The sequence below is a fragment of the Nesoenas mayeri genome (assembly GCF_963082525.1).
Source record: "Nesoenas mayeri genome assembly, chromosome: 1".
Classification (NCBI taxonomy): domain Eukaryota; kingdom Metazoa; phylum Chordata; class Aves; order Columbiformes; family Columbidae; genus Nesoenas; species Nesoenas mayeri.
Genome location: NC_137541.1, coordinates 76,461,274 through 76,482,785, shown reverse-complemented (window position 1 = coordinate 76,482,785; position 21,512 = coordinate 76,461,274). Strand labels below are relative to the sequence as shown.

The window sequence follows — 21,512 nt, the reverse complement described above, 5'->3', positions numbered from 1 at the left end:
GGGCATGTGTTGGGAGATGGGTTGCACTGAAACTCTGAAAGGGTGGAGAAAAAATGAGAGGATGTTGCATCACAGTGACACAAGATGAGAGTAGATGATTAAGTCTTAAATTCTAAATAAACATGATGGGATTCCTCAAAGAGCTGCTGCTTTTCTCTTATGCTGTTGCACTTGCCCTGTTAGGAGAGTCGTGTCAGCAAGGCTGTGGAAGTAATGATTCAGCACGTGGAAAACCTGAAGCGTATGTATGCAAAAGAACACGCAGAACTTGAGGAGCTGAAACAGGTCCTGCTCCAAAATGAGAGATCTTTTAGTTCTCTTGGAGATCGAGGTAAAACTGCTTTGTCTGTCTTCTTTTTAGCACCTGTCAGATAAACTCTTATCTAATTGAAGCTTAACATATTAGGTAGAGAGGTTATATGACTGTCTTATCTACTTTCCTAAAAAAGAGGGGAAAATACCAATTTAACAACAATATTAGAAACAACTCTCTGAAACTAAATTTGTATGTACATTGTGATCAATCAACAGAGACTTCCTGCTCTTTTCTAAATATGAATTATAGACTCCTGAAGCACAGGTGCTCTGAATATCCCCCTCTAAGCAGATGGTACAGAGGTCAGGTTTTTCAGACGATGCTGTGCACTTGTGGCTTTGCCAAAAAAGGATTAAATTCTGCTGGAAAAAAGTGTGTTTTAAAACCAGAAAGGGCAGTCTTGCACATTAGTAAAACCCTCACAGGAGCCTTCTGAATCACAGGCCGTTCCTTCCTGGCTGTAAAAGATTGTCCTGTAAGAGGACACTGCCTCGATAATAGAAGAGCACGTCTAGTGATAGCAATAGAAATTGATGCTTGTAGAGAGTGTATAATGCACAAATATTATGAACTTACCTAATGAAATGGAAAGCTTTTTCCTGAAATATCTTCTGCTGAGGATACTCCAACACGCTCTTTGCTTAAACAGGTAGTGCAAAAAGTCAGACCTTTAGTTGCAAATGAAGCTCACTGCATTCCTGTAAGCATTTCTGATGTTTGATCTCTTTACAGATGAATCTACAAATAAAAAGCTATCAAATTCTTTTAACTTCAAGGTAATGGCATTCACAGCTTAACATTAAATTTCAAGTGTGTGTGTCTGTTTTCTTTGCCTTGTCATGCACTGATGACCTGCTACATGCTTGGCTTGACTTTGGTGGTTTTCTGTCTCAAAGATGGGCCAATGTCATCAAACACGAGGATATATATTTCCAGTCACCCGCACCAACCCAAGGGAACTGCATGTGGTTTCACTTAAAAGATGAAGCATTCACAGAAGCTAAAATATCTGTGCTGTCATGCAGTGGTTAAGAAATATTGTTCATGTAAGGTTCTGTTGTTGAGGCTACAGAAGACAGGTTTAGCACAGAGATGAAAAAAATAGATGGGAACAATTCACATTGACTGTAGGAATTCCTGTGAACACCACTAGAATTTAGATGTCTTCAATTTTGTTGTTGTTTTCTCTTTTCAGAAGTTGTGTAGCCAGCCTCACTTTAGATGTTTGGGTGGGGGGGAAGCAGTTAATATGGAAAGCTGTTGCTTGTAAGGACATGGTTTGGGCTGTGCTTATGGCTTGACTCTTCTTTGTGTGTCCCTTCAGCTGAAGTATCATTTATTTATACAGTTCGTATAAAAACAGGTTGTATTTTATGCAATCAGTGAGTAGTCCAGTCATTCCTTGGTAGAGTCAGTAATGCCTTTTATTTGCATAGCCATCATCATCCCTTCGAAGAGTTAGCATTGCAACGCTGCCCAGGAGCACTGGAAATGCAGGCACTGGGTTGCCACTGGTAAGTGGGGGTTCCCAGGTGGTGAGGGCTTCACCTTCTCAAAACTGGCCTGGGATGAAGTGAGGAAAATGCTGGTGCATTAAGCATGTCAAACTTTTTCTCTAGGCCCAGCTCCATGAACCTGATGGTGATGAACGTGGTGATAAATTCAACAGGAGATCAAGCAGTTGGTAAAGTTACTTGGGCTTGTCTTTGCATAGGGTCAAATATTTTGCAGCTCTAACTGTGCCTGCATTAAGCAGGTTGTGGAGCATCTTGAGGTCTAATAATGTCTAGGAAAGAACTTTCATATTAGTTTTACATGCTCCAATAGATAAACAAGCCTTCATGACTATTACTGCTCTTTTTTTAACTAAAGATTGAATGTTTTTAAAAAATTACCTCTCTTCTTGCTTTAGAACTAAAAGATGAAATTTAGGCAGCTGCCATTGATGGATCTGTGTTTTGTTTATTTTGTTTTCTTAATAATCCTAATTTCAGGCAACTGATTTTGAAACTTGTTTGTCTGAGGCCTACCCAAATGAGTAGCCTGCTGCTGAATTTCTAGTTTCCTGTTATAAATCTGATGGGGAAATTAAGACATGTCTTTAAAACATGACAGGGGGCGACTGGGAGCAAAGCAAAATGAGAAGCGTCCTTCACTACAGCGGTTCGTTAGCACGTATGCCTGGGCAGACTATGAAGATAAACATGCTGAAGCAAAGTAAGTTCCACAGCAATCTCAGAATTCTGAGGTGTGTGTGCAGGATTGACTGGTTTGTTTTTTAATGAACTTTTAATTGGGCACCACCTGATCAGGGCTATTAAGTCAAGCTACTGTGAGCTCTGTCAAACTGATGGAAAAGCTTTGGAACTCTTGATGCTTGCTTACAGAAATGAGCAGTCAGAATCACCCGCTGAAGTACAAGAAGAACCATCAAGGAAGGAAAGTATCTCTGAAAAAGGAAAATATTCATCAAAATGGAACCTAAAGTCAGCGTAAGTTTTCTCACGTTGTGGGGTAAAGCAACGTTTAGGGGGTGAACATGGGAAAGGCAAAGCTGTAGCTTTGGTTTGGTAGTTAATGGTGACTTCTTACACAAAGCAATTGGGAATGGATAATCTTGGGGGCTGAAGACTCATGCCACCAGGAATTCATTACTAATACTAAAAAAGTTATGTATGATCCCACCTCTACTGGTTAACCTGTGACAGCTGTTACAGCTGGGCTACTAGGTCATGCCAACCTTTGCCTCTGTAAACATGATCAAGGATTTGAGGCCTGTGCAAAACTTAGCAGCAGCTTTGGCACATGCTGGGATGTGTAGTTGTTGAGAGTAACTCCAGAGTATTTGAGCTAATTTCTCTGGATAACTCAAGCCAAGGAAGAGCGAGTGCTGTCATTTCCAAACATGTATCCCTTGGAAAGCTCTGCTGTGTCTCTGTAGAGAAACTGCTTATTCCAAATGGGTCTCCTACGCTAAGCCTCCATCGTGAGCAATCCCAATCAAGGGGAGACAAGACAGTTAAGCGAGTGTGTAAAACTAGGAAGACTGCAAGGAATAAAAGTTTATTTCTATAGTTTGATAAAGGATAGAGGTACCCAATGACATGAGAGGTCTAGGATTTCTATAGTGAGTGACAGTAAGACTTTTCCTTAACCTCAAGGAAGGCACCAAAGCCTTAAAAAACAAGAAAAACAAGGTCAGTACTTCTCAGTGCTTTCAGAAACAAGGTGGGCTTATGGGTCAGGTCACTCACCTAAACAGCTTATATGAGAACTTGCTTACTGAAGCTTGCATTTTAAACCCAGAACATAACTTACCACTCTACAGAGCTCCCAGTGCAGTAACAACCTTGTCACTTTCGATAGTTGAGGATCTAAGTTTGTGGAGTCTAGTTTGCTTTAGGAGTTTTGGGAGTTGGGGAGTGGGGTGAGAGGAGGGCTTCCAAGTTTTGAAGAAAAACTGAACTGATCCATAACTCCTCTGTGCAGGTGCAATTTGATGTCATCGTGGGCATCCCATTTCAAGGCTTCCTTTTCCAACGCTAACAAAACTCTCTGGGTTTCTGTTTCCATCCTGGTCCTGCTTGCTGCTCTGACAAGCTTCCTCACTGGGCTATCTCTTCAGAGACCAGCAGATGCCGCACCTGTAGGAACTGGGGACTCCTGGACTTCACTACAGCAGCTGTTGTGGCCATATACAGGACTTCAACACAATGGGCCACCCCCAGTATAACAAAGGTTCTGACTCCTGTAGTTGTACTTCTGAGTTCTGGATGACAGTATGAGAAGCTGAGATAGTATATATTTAAGGTTACATGTCTGGGTTTGTTTTGTTGGGTTGTGGGTGTTTTTTGGGGAGATGACTTTTTTCAAGCATGACTTGAAATTTAAAAATATTTTGTGTGGTGGTTTGTGTGTGTGTGTTTGTTTGTTTTTTTCCCCATTCTGAGAAAAGTAATCTTTAAGTACCTAAGAGAGTCCCAGTTCCATTCAGGTTTACAAGAAAAGAGCAATTTTGAACATAGCTAATAATAAATGTAACTTAAATGGTTTAGTCATGAGAGAATAAAGAACTTACTTTGCTTTAACAAAAATAAAATGTTTCCCTTTTAGTCATTGAAGCTGTTCCCATTCAGCACTTGAAATGTAACTTTATTGAATGCCTTTGATAATAAAGTTTTAAAGGAAAGCATGCAGTGTTTAAGAGTATGTTAAAACCCTTGTAGCAAGTAGTAGCTGATACACAACATCAATAAACAAGAAGTTAGCTGTTTCCACTTTATCAATTGCTTCTTGGCTGGCAAAGTCCTTAAGCATATGGAGGAGTGTGGAATGAAATTCTGAATCTTCTTCTAACTCTTCTGAAAAAGCTTCACTGGTTTCAGTGATCTTGAGCTTTTGTGCTTTTTGACCATTAAACAGGTAAAGAGACCAGTCATTGTCACTGACAGAATCTGCTTTAAGGTGCTCACTTACCTATTGCAGAAAAAAATGGTGCTGTAAGATGAAGCTCATGACACTGACAGTGGATAAACTCTTAGTATGAAATTCTAAATTCTATGATAATCAGAAACAAAATGGAGGTCCTGTTTTGAACTCCCAATACAGCATTGGCTCTCTGTGCCTAAGAGACTGTGTACTGGGTACTGTACCAACATTAAAATCTTCCTTCTTGTTTGCCTCTGTAAAATGCAAGGTTTGACCACTCCAACTTTCTTGCTGCTCTTGATTCACAAGAAAAGAGTAGCTAACTGCAACAGGCATAATTTGTCCTGGGAATAAGTATGTCATGTGCAATTAACTCAAAAGGGTGGGAGAACATCTCAAGACTTAAACATGTTCTGTATCTACAATCCTAACTTGGGAGTATTTTTCTCTCCACCTGGGAGCAGCTTTAGCCCCATGTGCTTTGGTTCACAGACAGAACCAAATCAATGCTGAAGTTGCTTGTTCCCTCCTTCATAGTAGGGAACAAATGAAATGACATATAGACAAGAAGAAATTCCCAACATTAATTATGAAACTTGCAGATCAGATTGCTATTCAGAGGACCCCTACAGCAGGATACTTACATAAAATTGGCATGATCCCAGCTTTGGCTAAAGGCCTGATAGCTGACCTGTCAGTTACCCATCCTTGCACATTAGTGTCCCATCACAGACCTCACAAATGCATGAGCAAAGAAGCTGGCTCTCAACTCTTACTGACACACACCAAACAATAAGTAGTCAACCCTAAATCTTAAAACTACTGCACTAAAAGCATAGGCAGGGGTTGAACACAATGTTTGAGATAACCCCAACTTATAGAAGTTAATTGTTTCTGTGTATTAACTGTGCCAGAGTTCTGTGCTGTGTTCGTGTAGAAGTTTAGTCTAAATCCACAAACCTTGAAGACTACTTGCTCTTGACCAGCTTCTAGATTCCATTTGCTCCAGGCAAAAGCAAAAGCAGATGCAACCAGTGCCATCTGTTGATAGGCCCTAACTTCTGCTAGGGGAGCCTGTAATGCAAAAGTGCATGTTAAAAAAAAAAAAAAAAAATATATATATATATATAAATATATATATATATATATATATAAAATTCAGTCTAATTCCTTGTGATATACAAACGTAAGACAAAGTTTGCATTAACCAACATCCTCTGGTTAAGTTGGCAGCACACTTGTATATGTGCCACCTGATTCTGCACAACAGGTCTTCATACAAGAAGATGATACTCAAGTGAAAAACAGGTGGAGGAAGAAAACAAACAAACAAACAAACCCACACACACAACAGGAAAAACATCCACTCACCTTCTGGCTCACAGAGACATACTTGTGAGAATACTCTCCTGGGAAAATATTCACACCAGCTTTTTTCAAAACTGCTCTTAGGTCAACTGGACTTATCCATTTTCCTGTGATGTGGGAAAGCACATTCTTCTTTTCCACCACTACTGAAGACAACATACACTGATTACCCTGTTGTACAAACCAGTGACAGCAACTTACTAGTCACGAAAGCTGTTTTCTGTTTTAGGCATCAAATATTAATATCTTTGCTCCTCTGGATATTGCATACGTTATCCACAATGCTGGGCTGTAAACTTCCATTCACATATCCTGGAGTAAGACACTTTTCTGTAGGTTTTCAGAAATGACACTGCTCTACTGGCCCATGCTTATGCTTATACAAACTCTTTTAAAATCATGTCTGTTACTGATTTATCCAGCAATGACCACATGGATAATCATGTGTAATGTGAACCTTTAGAAGGAACAAGTATCAGTAGTCATAGGCTGCTTGAAATGCTTTTATTTCTCTTGGTATAGCCAGGGGGAGAGAGGAACAATTTGTGAGTCTCTAGCTGGTGCAAGTCTTGAATTCAGCAAGGTAGTGCCAATATCAAAGCACTTACTGGAACTTTGCAGAACAATCATATAGATGCTTTCTTCTGACCAGATCAGAGAAAATAACTCTAATTAAATCACCAGTACTGTTCCCTACCATGCTTGGAAAGGAAGAGATCCTCCCTCATTTTCACTGGTGCAGAGAGAGACTCAAATTGCTCTTGTGGAAGCATCATAAACTCTTAACAAAGGATACTGTAAAATTCTCTATATATAACTATTTTCTTAAATCTGCAAATGTTTTATAAAAATAAAAACAAACAAAAAAATATTTACAGTACCTTAATGTGTATCTGAATTGTCGCAAAGACTGCAGCAACTACAAGTATTGCTTCATCCACACCAGTAGGTCGCAGTTCCCATGCCTGGTAGGGCATGTTGAGATGAGCATCCTGGAGAAGTGCTACTGTATAAAAGGCACTCATCGCAAAGGTGACACTCCTTTCTTGGGTTTCATACGTTATATTGCTGATGCCATCAGTTCTCCACTGCTGGCCTTTACAAAAGAGATGCAAAAATACCACGATGTATATGTAAAGCTTCTGCTTGTGATATATGCTGGGGAAGAATTAGTTAGTGAAGACATCCTAGGTTAACCAATATTCACAGTTAAGATAAAATATTAGGCATAAAATAAAGATAATTCATTAAAAGCAAATATTTTCCTCATTTTAATTAAGTACAAGATTGGGTTAATTTTGACAGAAAAGCTTCTCAATCTCAAAAGAAATATAAATACTAATGTAACTCATGTCTTATTTGCTACATAGCAGTCCACAAGCTCATTTTCAAGAGTAACTTCAAATATCGAACTGTTTTAATAGGTTCTATGCTCTTTGACGAAAGTAAAGTTAGAGGTACCTTGTAATTATCTAATTATAATATCCCATTTGGTTTCTAAGATTTAATTTTCATATTTTACTACTACTACATGTAGGTAGGCGCTAATTTGGTTCAAAATGGACTTCACATGGCTTCACCCTAGCAAAATTTGATTTGTGTGATACAGGTGTACCTATTCAATGGCATGTATTGTTTTTCCATTCACAATAAAAAGCTACAGTAAAAAGCCTAAACAAGCAATCATCTACTCTTAGATATGATGCAGAAGCAAAATAAGAAAAAAAAAAAAAACCAACACAAAAAAACCCAAAAACAAACTGCTAAATCCTAAATCAATTAAGTCTGAAGCCCCCAAATTATTTCTGGGCTCTGAATTGTGTCTTATCTTTACAGCTCGATTCTGGAAATAGTCAAACTCGGGTATAAATTCCATTATTCAAACTTAAAATAAATTTCTGTCCTAAGTTCATACCTGTAGGATCCCACCGGGCTATCACAGGATCTTCGAAATACATCACACTGTCAGAAAGCCCAAGGGTTATCTTTACCAGTGGCTGTGCAGCATCTTCAGCCTCTTCTGGGGGATATGGGTATGCCTCCAATCCAACATCAAGTAACTTTGACAAGGTGGGACAAGCACAGATAACAGTTTTATTAGAAAATGTAGTAGCCTACTTTTTTGTTGTTGTTTTCAAGTCCTGTTTTCAATCACCTGCGGAGTTTGCTGACACTCTGTTTAAAATGTATTAGTGTTAGTGGTTTGCTAGTACTGCACATTTCCTTGAAGACAGCAGAAGGGTGGCTACCAACAGGCCTCTGAACCTTGCACGTGTTGTTGATGGCACCCCAAAGGCAGCACCGCACAGCAGGTAGAGGCATTTTTTAATAGATCCACTGTCTCCAAAACAACCAAGTGTACCTGAGAGGCAAAAGCACTTTGTCCACACAGTGTCAAAGGGAGCGAAAGAAGTCACACAACTGGTAACACAGGTTTTGGCTGGGAATGGAGATCCCATGCCTCTTGATTTGCCCACAGTCCCACTTCCTTTGTATGGGAATTCCACTTATTAAAGGTTTTCAGCTTCACAGCAAAAACTCTGATGTAGGTTAGTGCTGCAGCAGGTTCCACTAGTGGTAAAACTAGAACACATTGGCTATAGTCCTCAAATACCCTGCAGAGCCTGGAACTGAATTGGCGGTAATTCTGCTACCATCCTTCTTTAAGTGTTCCTTTCACACACGAAAAACTAAGAACTTCTCTCTTTGCTTTTCCTTTGACCAAGAGCATTTTCCAGCACAAAAATCTGTGCCAGCCACACCGAGGAGCACTGACAGAGCACACACCTCTCTACCTGCAGGCTGATCTCTTCCCTCTAGCTGCTCCAAAAGTTGGCCAAGCATAACTAAAGAACGATTAGAAAACTTGGTTTTCTAGTTTGCTGCTCAAGAAATCATGTCCACAGCTTCTGTACAGTGGTGACACATCTCAGGAACAGCTCTTCAAGGATGAGAGGGAAGAGGACTGCATGGGGTGGAAGCTGCCGCCTCACTTACCTCCACCATGCTCCAGTCATTGATTTGTTTGACCTGAGGTGGAAGCCGCAGCACATCAATGTGGTACACACCACCCACCGGTACAAACTGCTGCAAATCAACAATGTTTTCATCGGTTATTGTATCTTCTTTTCCATTAGTCTCTTCTTTTTCATTCATCTCTTCTTTTTCATTCGTCTCTTCCTGTAGCAGTGGATCCTGAACTAAAATAATAAGCAAAGAACCTGAGTTAACCTGGTGCTTAAATTAAGACACTGAGATTTCCCACTCCTGTTATTTTTCACTTTTGCACAAAAAAAACCAGCCCATGTGCTTGAAGTGCTTCACACTCTGCAGCATTTCAGCACCATCTACTGGTGTTCTCCAAAAGTTTTAACAATTAATTGAAATGTACAGAAAGACAGTTGCACAACAAAAAGCACTTCTTGTTTTGGTACTGAGCTTTTTAACAGATTAATCTCTGCTCTAACTTTGTAGTCAATTCAAAATGCTTTATACAGGAAAAAGGTTTTACTGACAATATGAGTCACTTCATCAATCACAGAAAAATTTGACAAGTACAAAATACAGAAGATTCTGGACAGATTTAATAAGATTATATTTGTATGAAAAGAAATGAGGCAAATAAAAAGATCTGATGTTCTACAGGTCATGTGCTGAAGGTGAAAGACAGAAGATACTTACGAAGAGCAAGAGGGATTTAACATGAAACAATTTTCAGATAACAAAGATAATTCCTATTTTTCCATACGTAGTTATGTATATATTGCATATATGCATGCATTTAAGTTTTAATTAATTGGAAAATGTTATTAGAAGGCATCAATATCACAGACAAAAATGCCTAGAAATATTTTCTTAAAAATAAACAAAAAAACCCCAAAAACCCACAGGACCACATAAAACATTGCACTGGATATTACAGAAGGAGAACAGAAGTTACCACTGGTGGAGATAAAGAAAAAGTGTTCAATACTGTTTAAATAGCCACCACGTTATGATATTTGCTTTTAGAGAGTGAGATAATCTCAAAAAATGACAAATATCTATAAATTGTCTTCAATTTTTTTAAAAACAAGTGGAAAGAGTGTTAATTTTATAATGTCAGATTTAGTTGCATTGTGCAGAAGTTTTATTCTACTGTATTCACACAGCAACAACATGTCCTTTTGCAGTTATTCCAATCAGCACATTTACAGGAAGTAAATCTATTTTACTACCAGCCACAGTGGTAGGTTGCACTTTAACTGGCTTTTTAAATATAATACAAAAATACTTAAGTATCTTCTAAGCCAAACTATTCATTCTCCCAAGCTAAATTAACTTCTTAAGGCTGGTACAATGAAGTTAAATTTAGAGAACTGCAGTAGTTCTTCCTCTTTTCCCTGTTGTTGCATTCCTGATCTTTTCCTCTCGTTCACCTGGCTGCCTGTTTTTACTGCATTTGTGGTAACTGAGTGTCCTTTCAAATTCTACTCTGAAGAGTGGTTGAATGGTTTTGCAAATCATTAGCATGCCAGCAAAAGCGTAGTTTCATAAGCCTTCTCTCCTTATTAAAGCAGATAAGCTTGAAGACACTCAGGTATAATTAGTACACTTCTGTGAACACACATTTCACCTAATACTATGTCAGGAATTTTCAAAGTCTTACTGAAATAAAATAGCAAATTCCTCCTAATGAAGCCTAAGTTCTTTATATTCTCTTGAAAATCACCTTGTCTGGGCTGTCTTCAGGGTCTAGTCTGACAGCTGCTTGCTTGGACTGTGCTCAGCAGACAGTGTTGTGGGGTGGAGATTTTTGGGTTTAGTGGGTTGGGGTTTTGTTTGTTTGTTTGTTTGTTTGTTTGTTCATTTTTTGGTTTGTTTTTAGAACAAGGAAAAGGCTGTCCAGCTTAGCTAAACTATGTTGAATAGGGTGCAGTTGTTCTATTTAAGACAGTGCTACAAGAAAACTCACTCATTAAACCAAAGGACATGAAAACAGAGAAGAAATTTGTAACTTATGTGGTACAGATGAGCAGTTTTCGTTCCTAGAATTAGGCCCTTTCTTAGCAAAGTGTATCTGCATGTATCTCATTTAAAGCACACATTTAAGTAATACTCAGCAATATCTACACTATCCGAGTGTCTACCGTTACATGCATTTGAATCATTTTTTCCTGGGGAAGTCAAGTCTCACCATACAGCCTGGAGGATTCATAAAGATTCTGTGTCTCACCCATAAACATACATAAACATATGCATAAAAATACGCAAGTGTACATAAACGTAATAAAGATCTACATTAATATAAACATAAATAACAAATGAATTGAAATAAGTGCGGGGACAAAATCTGTTTTCCTACCTGTCCTTTTTTTCTACCTGCATTTAACAATCATTGAAAGTAATGTCAACAAAACTCAAGTGTTATCAAAACATGAATATTTTTATAAACTTTGTTACATTCACAGAGATCTGTATCACAATGTTTCCATATTTAAAACAAAATATTTAGCATAAGTACTTTTGTAATGCTACACATAAAAACTAACCAAATACCTTGTGATGGTATGTCCAAGGTTTCTGATTTCCTCCTAATTTCCCCCTCTGTTGTCTCATTTATACCAGCTTGGCTATCGCTGTTTTCTTTGAATGAGATAGCAGACTATACAAAAAGCAAAAGACATTTTTCCATTAGTCAGAGACAGACACAATAAAGAAGAGGGTAGCACCTCTAAAGAGAAGGAGTACAGTCCCATTCCTCCAGTAACATCTGCACTGATCCTGCTAGAGGGTCAAGGTTTTAGGAAAAATCATTTCTACCTAGCTAGCAAAAAGAGTTTTGGTTAAAGACACATAGAGATGAACATAAAATAATTACTTCTTTTCCACAGCAAATTCCATCTCAAGCTCTGCAAGTACCATACAAGCACTTAACCTTCTTAGCAGTGTATGCACTCAAAAATTATGTTTATGCTGACTTTACAGCTAAAAGTGTGACACAAAGAAAATTTAAGCTGACGCTGAATCCAAAGCCGTACTGAAACTCTGCCAGAACCCCCACTTGCAGTGATAGCCTGTGCCTTGCCCATGGTATTTGTTCCCTTTCTCATAATCTTCTCTATTTCCAAAACACTACCCTTGATTTCCAGCCAAATTTCCAACCCAGATACTAAATCCTCCACGTCCCAGCAGACTGCACAGCACAGACAAACCACAGCTCGGTGTATGAGTCATCCATGTGGAGACATCTCCTGTGCCCTGTGCTGTGCCTGCCAGTGCACAGGGAGAACATTCATCTCCTGAAATAGGACAGAAGGTGAAGCGAACAAAGTGTTTATGCACATAAATGTGGGAGAACTCAAGGCAGAGCCAAACAGGAGGAGAGAATGCAGCAGCTGAAAGACATGGACTCTTCAGAGGGAACAGGAAAATTCACAAAACTGGATAAGGAGAGTAAGACCCAGGAAAGAAAAAGAGAAGGAATGAAGTGAGGAGCTTGAGGAAAGCCTGAAAAAATGAGGTGAAAATTGCCAAAAGATGAGATTTGTCATATACAAAAGGAAAAATGAAAAAAAAAGGGGGGTGGAAGATTTCAGGCACTGATTCACTACAAAGGTGTCAGGGACTGAAAAGGAAAAAGGCAAAGAATGTTGCTTCAAATGTATTAAGAAGGCATAAAAATATGGTGTTTTACAGTTATTTGTGCAGAAATTGCAGATAGAGAACCTGAGCCCTTTATCTGCAGGTCACAGATGTTGCGAGACTCTGAATTCGATTCTGCACACTGCTCATCTTCCTCATATTGGACTCCTGCAGTGATTCTACAGGGCTACCAATTTCTCAGGAGCAGAATCCATTCATTTGGACATCTGTCACAGATTTATGGGAATATCTTACAACAGTATCTGACATTCGTCATGGCTTGTTCCTCCTCTTAAACTGCCAATCAAATGCCAACTCATGCATACCAGCTGCACAGCAATTATCATACCCTGGCCAAACTTCCCTTTCTACCTTCTGTACCACAATCTGTGGTCATCCATCTTTCCGTTCCCTTGAGAAGATCTATGACACGCTATTAACACAAGTTGCCTTCTTGTATAAAACGTTTAAGAACGTGGCACTCTCAGGACACGTTTAGAAGCTGCTACACTGCGAGTGAGCCCTGAGTAACAACAGCAATGTGGAACATCCTTTGGTGAGGTTTCTTACCTACCTTTCTCCTATCAGAACACATTTCTCCTTCAGCAGGCAGGTTGGGCTCTTCTTTGTCTTTCTTTTCCTCTTCTTCTGGTTCTTCGACATTGTCTTTTGAATGCTGAGTTAACTCTTGGCTATCTAAGACTTCCAATTTGGGCACACTCTGACACTGCAGCCAAAGTGGAGATACATGATCATAGTGAGTATGCAATATACGAACAGCAACACTGTTCACAGCCAGTGACTTTGAAAGATCAAATCCATGCTTTGCATCATAAAACACGTGATTTTTGAACCTGTAAACAACAGTTGAAAAAATAATATTCCTTAGTAAGACTTGCAGCACTTATTTTATATTTCTTCATAAGCATTCAAATCAAAAAGTCACCTAAATTCTCTTTTGTTGCATGGCACAGACTAGGAAACAGAGTGGGATATCAAAATATGCCTCCTGTCCTGTACTGACAGCTGTCTGTAAGCTCCTCCAGAAAAGCTGTAACTGCATTAAGGGGATCGGGAGCTACAAAAATAACAGTCCTGATAGGATGACAATGAGGCAGAACCAGACAGCAGCTCTTCTACACAGTACATTCCTGGTAAAACAGACTAATTTCATGGACAAATCCTACATATGTGAAGTCACTGGCTGCCTGTGTTACATCAGTCTCAGCATCTTCCACACGAAACCCAAAGCGATACACAGATGTGAAGGTAATTTTTATAAACAACGGTATTACACAGCCACTGATCCTTGTGACAGTGCAGGAAACAGGCTAACAGCAGCACACCAACTTGCATCAAATCAGGTATCTAACTTGTGAACTTGCATTCTCTTATCAGATACAGAAGTTTCTCGATCATTGCAATTCCTGTTCAGCCCAGACCAGAACAATTCATATAATACTTATTTCTGGATAAGATCAGCTGGTCACAAGTTCTAAAAATCTTCTAGGAAAACATAATTTATTTTTTTTAATCTTGGTTGAAAACTTTAAGTGCATCTCTAAGCTGACCAAAAGGCTTTAACACTAACCCAAATGGCTCTTCCTGCAGGTCAGTCTGACACTGCTCAGGACCCAGCCTTCTACTGATCTTTGCAGAGCCCACAGCAACAGGTCCTTAGACAAGGCAAAGTCCTTTTACCTATTTATTCCTCATATTCATAAAACAGGAGAAGGAAGTCTGCTCATAAATCTTGTTTTGAAAAATATATCAGTTAAATGGTAATCTAATTAAAAAACCCTTAGATTCAGAACCAACACTGGAGGATATTTCCATCTCAGGCTCTAGATTCTTCTGCGTAACAAAGAACTGAGCCCAAAGCATCATTCACCACTTTGCAAGCAACTGTAACAGCTTAGAAACTATTTAACGTGTATCAGCAAGAAATATTGCTTTCCTTTAAAAATTGCTCTCACAGTAACAGAGTTCTATACTAGCATTTTAAGAAACAAATTAGAAATATATATTTATATGTATATACATATGTAAACCACTTCCATTTCTTTAACAAAACTCTGATGTAACCAGTACCTTCCTTAGAAACAGGGTGGTATGAATCCATCACTTGGGAGTCTGTAGAACAAATGCTATTCAACATGAAAGAGATTACAAGAAACTGGTCCTTGGTGTTTACTTGACTTGGGTAGACAAGGCCAGGCCTCATGCCAAGTTAAGAATTTCAGTATGCTGTACCTTACTTTCTTCTTCAGATTGGCCCAAATACATAAAGTAACATTTTTATCCTTTATGACTGCCTGCATATTTCCGGAGTCAGCATCTTCGTGCATATTACCTGACTACAAAGGAAAAAGCATAGATTATAGATTCAATCATGCTTTCTTCTTATTGATATAACTTTGATGTACTTACATTTATGCTTGAATAAATTAAAAAAAATAGACATATGGGAATAAAAATGCAAGCTCAGATATGTAGTATTTATATACTAAAACATTACAGTCATAAACTCTAATCTCTCTGTTAAAATTTGAACTATGCTCTTTTTCTTCCTCTGACTTCATCAATTCTGTCAGTCAAATACTGACAGATATGGAACCTTACATTATCCCCTTCAGTGGTACTGCCTGTATCTCCCTTCATCATTGCCTTCAAAAATACTTCTCAGGACAAGCAAAAAAACCAACCAACCAACCAAACATTTAATGAGCAACAATGCACTCCTATCCCACAGTCACTGCACGAATTGTTTTATATTTTTGTCAATATAAAACTTGTGATATTATAATTACATTAGGAGAGTTTAATCCTAAACTCAGTAAAGACAATAAAGAATTTAACTTTTTTTAATTTGCAGAGGGTTTTGATTATGAACATAAAACCAGTTCACAACCTGGACAGGCTGGAGGACTGGGTGGAGAAGAACCTAATGAAGTTCAACAAGAGCAAGTGTAGGGTCCCTTACCTGGGGAGGAATAACCCCAGGTACCAGTACAGGTTAGGGGCTGACCTGCTGGAAAGCAGCTCTGCAGAGAAGAACATGGTGGACAACAAGTTGACCATGAGCCAGCAATGTGCCCTTGTGGCCAAGAAGGCCAGTGGTGTTCTGAGGTGCATTAGGAAGAGTGTGACCAGCAGGTCAAGGGAGGTTATCGTCCCCCTCTACTCTGCCCTGGTGAGGCCCCATGTGAAGTACTGGGTCCAGTTCTGGGCTCCCCAGTTTAGGAAGGGCAAGGAATTACTGGAGGGAGTCAGCGGCAGGCCACGAAGATGATTAGGGGTCTGGATCATCTTTCTTATGAGGAAAGACTGAGAGAGGTGGGTCTGTTCAGTCTGGAGAAGAGAAGGCTGAGAGGAGACCTTACAAATATCTCAAGGGCAGATGTCAAGAGGATGGGACTGGACTCCTTTCAGAGGTGCCCAATGACAGGATGAGGGGCAATGGGCACAGACTGACGCACAGGAGGTTCTGTCTGAATATGAGAAAAAACTTCTCTACTTTGAGGGTGCCAAAGCACTGGAACAGGCTGCCCAGAGAGGTTGTGGAGTCTCCTTCTCTGGAGACATTCCAAACCCACCTGGACACATTCCTGTGCCATCTGCTCTACGTGAACCTGCTTTAGCGGGTGGGTTGGACTGGATGACCTCCAGAGGTCCCTTCCAACCCCTACCATTCTGTGATTTCCTTTACTCTTTTCCCTTTTTTTTTCCTCCTTTTTCTAGCAATATTATTTTGGTACACATACTTCCTATATGATTAATATACCTAAAAGAGCAAACAAGATCACTACCTATACATGCACCCCAGAAAATGGATTCCCAAGCACATTTTCATTTTTGTTTTTAAATACTCTTTACTCTTCCAAGATCTTAGTTTGAAAAATATTTTAGTCATATGAACTTATATTAAAAAATGTGTACAATCTAACCTTATTACCTGCTTTTCACATTTGCAACCTTTTGTACAGTCAAATAGCTTTAATTTAAATCACTAAGACAAAATAGGAAACAAATTTCATCCAGCACCCCTTGTATTCAACATGTCCAAATCTCACAAAGTTTCACAATAATTTAATCTTAAATGACTTAATGATAGGAATTTCCACTGTAAAGCTAAGATTTTCAAGGATTTTGAAGAATTACAAGTCTGGTATCTATTATGCACATTATGTGGAAACTCAAATGCTAAATCTGGAAGCTCCAATACTAAACTGTGACAATTTAACAACAAACAAAAACAACCACCACAACAAGAAACTTGTAGTTAATCTTATGTGCATTGTGCATATTACCATTTCAAAGTAAATCTTACTTTAAGCAGGTGGTCTGTAGCTCCATTGTACTTCTGATGCAGCAGATTCTGCAATTCCAGAATAGATTCCTGGTACTGGACTGTTTCTTTCTCTGTTATCTCATTTGGTGGTGTGTCCAATAAAAGAAACTGCAACTTCTCTATTAACTAGAAGACATTACATGTGGGAAAAGTATATCTGTTTTAATACCAGTCTTAATATGCTGTGTGTTCTATTATAAAAAATTAGGCCAACTTGCTTCCTTTGTACCTAAACATATCTTAGTTGTGAAAACAATATTTTTCATTCTATCTCTAGAAATTGTGCTAAGATGGCATTATCAGATAGACAGTCAACCATGCAAAGTGCTGGAAATGCCAGGGCCAAGTCTGCCTTCCTTCATTCCTCTAGTCCAACTCCTTCATTCCTTAACTTGTGGGTTGTGAAATCTTAGCTTACAGAATAGATAATTTATTGAACCAGACTGGTCATATGAGGAAACTTTTTGGTCAAAAATTAGTTTTAATGAAAAGTTTTGAGTTTCCTTTTGGAACCATATTTTCTATAGCAATAATCTCAACTATAAAACCTTTAAAAAAACAGAAAGACATACAGCAATTACATTTTAATTCTCAGAACAAACCTCAGCATGAAGTTTGGAACTCTGTCATAACATTGTTGTCTTCCACTACCTGCTAATATCTTAACATCTAAATGCTTGTATAGAACACAAAAGATTCCTAGCTGGCGAAAGTGACCTGTAACACTGAAATGAAGGGAAGACCAGATTATATTTATGCCTCCCTTCCAGACTTGCCAGACCCTCCTTCCTCTTAATCTTTTGGAATTGCAGTGCTACTGCTCATTAAAGATGCAGCAAAGCCGCAGCAGAACCATCACTATGACTGAACACAGCCTGCCTTGACAGTCAGCCCCAAACTGCTGAGCTACATGATCTCACCGTTCAGAGTGTTTCACAGTTTCCTCTAAAAATGTGTAGAACGGGAAAGAAACGCTCAAGTGTTTTAGAACCAGAGAAGACAGACAATCTGGCATCACCTTGCGTTTCCAGTAGGGTGGAAACAAAAATGCTTCTCTTCTAGTACTATGTAATACCCTTCTGAAAGTACAGTGCAAGGCAGTAGAAGTTTGCAGGACCTGCAGGAGCTGTAACTGCATCAGTGTTGGATGGGAAACACAGTGGGGTGGAGGAAAAGACGTGACAGCGGGGAGAAGAGTGGCGAGAAGGAGCAGAAGTGGGCTTTTTGCTCGGGTTGTGGCACAGAAGATCAAGGGAGGAGATATCTGTTGAAACTCTTGGTAAGGGCTAGCATGGTCCCTGCTGGCTCAGAAAAAGGCAGCGTGTGGAAGGTGAAAATTGCAGCACCCAGCAAGCGTTGCAAGATAGGAAATGTAACACTCAGAACCAAAGCAGCCCAATGACATTTGTATTACACGTGTGACTTTCACCTCCAGTTTCTGAAAGACCCCAACTTAACTTCCTGAAAAACACTATAAAGTTAGCAAAAGTGAAAATGCTAAATTTACAGAGCAGCCACAAGTTGCTTAAAATTGCTTAACAATCATTACCATCAATGATTGGTAGATTGCATTTTGGGAACTCCTGCTCTTATGTGACCTTTTACTGGCTGCAAGTGTTCCACCATAAAGCTGTTGTCCACTGGAGCATCTATATATGACAAGAGCTCATATGTTCTGGCTCAAGACTCTTTAAAATGTACATATCAGGGATGATGGATGTTGGAATACTATTAATAGAGCTCAGTGCAGAATCATTACCCACAAATCCCTTAAACGCACTGCATATTTAAAGTCAATAGTAATCTTCTTTAGAGTTAACAATAAATCCCTAATTTAAAAAAAAAAAAAAAATAAAGTAAAAACTGAAGAAAAACTTCTGTGTTTTGAAGGTTATGGCAAATTTCAGTCACTTGGCCACAAAAAAAAAGGGGGGGGAAGGCATTAAGGATACATTTTGGTAAGCTTAAATTGAAAAATACCATTTTAACACTTACATGTAGTACCTGTTCCCCCTTCTTCATCACAAGTTGAATGTCCTCATTTTGATCATCACGCCATAAGCTCATGAAAGTATTTATTTCCTGCAGTACAGTTGGGTCAGGATTTCCATCACAACTGAGGTAATGCTCCCACTACAGAAAATGTTCAAAGAAAAGCAGATACAGGTATATGGCACAAATGACCATCATTATTACAAGAAAAATGTGGATTTGGAAAGACAAATACATGGATACATTCACACCTACATCTAAACAGGACTGTAATACCACCTGGCTTATCATTATGCCTGAAAAAAAAATGGTTTACTTTGATATTAATGTGTTAAGATACTTCTGCTGAACCTAACATTTGCTGTTTATACGTATTCATTTATCAGAGGTTTCTGTTCTGCAAGGTAGAGCTTACATGTCTACAAAAGCAATGAATTCAGTACCTGCCACAAATGTAGAGCTGAAGGAGTAAATGACTGAGACCATAAATGAGGAACCAGTGCAGATGGAAGAGGCAGATGGTTTTCAAACCAGATACTGCCAACAAAACTGAAAATTTCTACACTGGCAATAAAGCTGCCTAAGAGCCTTCTACTCCAACACGTTTATTCCTCCTTTCTCTGCCTCTGAAGGAGATTTCCTTCTCCTCACTGGCACAATTCAACTGTTACAGAAACCTCTGGTGGGAATGTGAAATCTTATATATCCTTTTATTTAATAATTTCATTTTCATATAGGTTATTGGTCATTCCTATAGGTGGGGAAAGAAAAAAAAATCAGCGACAGGCTAAACACACAACACTGAACTTGAGTCTAGCATTGGTTTATGGGATCAATTTATCATATAAAATGTTATTTTTTTCATCCCTCTAGTAGGATATTAAGGAAACATTGCTTCCCTGTTTACTGTGAAGATTAATAACACAATGTTACTAAGGATTGCATTACAATGTAAACCAGATCTTTTAAAGCAAAAAAGCAAAGTGCTTGTATAATTGCATTCCCAACCACTTCCATAACCATCTACACTGATTTCAAAAAACGCAGTAATAGGTGAGCACTCAGGTCACTGGAAATTCCTGTATAAAAGATTGATCAATCTTCAATAGCTAACACATCTGTTTTCCTTTTTTAACATCTTTGCATTTAAAAGAGAGCTTCAGTTTCACCTTTCTTAAAAACAACAGCACCTGTTCTTTGAGAAAAAGGATCAATTTCAGGATAATTTGTAAATGTATATGTTAATCTGAACTGAATTTGTTCAGAAATGAACATGGAAACTCAGCATTTGGTATCATATATTTCTTTTGCCCTAAATCTTCCTAACAACAGACTAATACAAACTCTGGTATTTCCCATAATCTACCTGTATTTTATTTGAAGATTTATTTTAAAAATAATAGTTCTATTTTGTCATTAGTCTTGAAAACAAAAAAAATATTCTGTTCCTCCTTCCAAGAAATACTCTTCTGAAACATCCATAAACAACAACTGTCCCCTTTCAAAATGAGCAAGTGATTCTCTTGTTCACAACAACAATATAATAAAATCAGAGTTCGTCATCAACTGAAAAGGTAATAAAAATCACCCAAGGGTGTCAAGATGCGACTGTGAAATAACCACGCTGCACCCCTGTGACAAGGGAGGCTAAGGGCACACCGGGCTGCACCAGGGAGACAATGACCTGCCAGCCCAGGGCTGCTCCCTCTGTGGGGCTCCTGAGGCCACGTCTGAATTGTAGCACCTGGTTTTGTGCCCCTCAGCACAAGAGTGGTGCACTGGAGCATCCAGAGGAGGGACGTTAAGATGGTTAGAATCACAGAGTAATAGAATCATTTTGGTTGGAAGAGTCCAACCATAACCTAACCTAACTCTAGCACTAAACCATGTCCCTAAGAGCCTCATCTAAATGTCTTTTAAACACCTCCAGGGATGGTGACTTCACCACTTCCCTGGGCAGCCTGTTCCAGTGCTTCACAACCCCTTCCATGAATAAATGTTTCCTAATATCCAATCTGAACCTCCCCTGGCACAACTTGAGGCCATTTACTCTCATCCTATCACTTGCTACTTGGGAGAAGAGACCAAAACCCTCCGTGCTACAATCTCCTTTCAGGGACTTGTAGACAGTGATAAGGTCTCCCCTCAGCCTCCTGTTCTCCAGGGTACTGGGGAAAATGACACATGAGAAAAGGCTGAGCTCTGTTAGTCTGGAGAGGACTAATAAATGCAATCTACCAGTACTTAGAGAGGAGTTATAGAGAAAAAGAAGAGGCAAATGTTTCTCAGAGGTGCACAAAGATGGTGTGTCATGGCAGTTAGGCAATGATCACAAGCTGTAACAAGGGAAATGCCAACTGCTTTTAAAGAAAAAATGTTAAAGTGAGAGCAGTAAAGCACTCGAAAAGGTTGCTTGGAGATACTGTGGTATCC

General features: G+C 39.0%; 2 protein-coding genes across 4 annotated transcripts in view; one reads left to right on the top strand and one right to left on the bottom strand.

Moving 5' to 3' along the window:
• Positions 1–4,418, top strand: part of IRAG2 (inositol 1,4,5-triphosphate receptor associated 2) — a gene marked incomplete at its 5' end in the record, with an annotated part of 38,359 nt that extends 33,941 nt beyond the window's left edge. For both annotated transcript variants that reach the window (XM_080344194.1, XM_080344195.1), the window contains 7 exons: positions 184–331; positions 1,049–1,092; positions 1,753–1,830; positions 1,936–2,000; positions 2,432–2,533; positions 2,704–2,808; positions 3,806–4,418. In XM_080344194.1, coding sequence (XP_080200320.1) covers positions 184–331; positions 1,049–1,092; positions 1,753–1,830; positions 1,936–2,000; positions 2,432–2,533; positions 2,704–2,808; positions 3,806–4,049 — 786 coding nt within the window. In that variant the 3' untranslated portion in view covers positions 4,050–4,418. The remainder of the gene's footprint in view (positions 1–183; positions 332–1,048; positions 1,093–1,752; positions 1,831–1,935; positions 2,001–2,431; positions 2,534–2,703; positions 2,809–3,805) is intronic.
• A 93-nt stretch (positions 4,419–4,511) lies between these two features.
• DNAI7 (dynein axonemal intermediate chain 7) overlaps positions 4,512–21,512 on the bottom strand; it is a 53,251-nt gene continuing 36,250 nt past the window's right edge. For both annotated transcript variants that reach the window (XM_080356063.1, XM_080356064.1), the window contains 11 exons: positions 19,083–19,220; positions 17,067–17,213; positions 14,990–15,093; positions 13,311–13,590; positions 11,651–11,756; positions 9,110–9,312; positions 8,028–8,172; positions 6,994–7,208; positions 6,116–6,283; positions 5,705–5,818; positions 4,512–4,792 (listed from right to left, as the gene is read on the bottom strand). In XM_080356063.1, the coding sequence (XP_080212189.1) occupies positions 4,517–4,792; positions 5,705–5,818; positions 6,116–6,283; positions 6,994–7,208; positions 8,028–8,172; positions 9,110–9,312; positions 11,651–11,756; positions 13,311–13,590; positions 14,990–15,093; positions 17,067–17,213; positions 19,083–19,220 (1,896 nt within the window). In that variant the 3' untranslated portion in view covers positions 4,512–4,516. The remainder of the gene's footprint in view (positions 4,793–5,704; positions 5,819–6,115; positions 6,284–6,993; positions 7,209–8,027; positions 8,173–9,109; positions 9,313–11,650; positions 11,757–13,310; positions 13,591–14,989; positions 15,094–17,066; positions 17,214–19,082; positions 19,221–21,512) is intronic.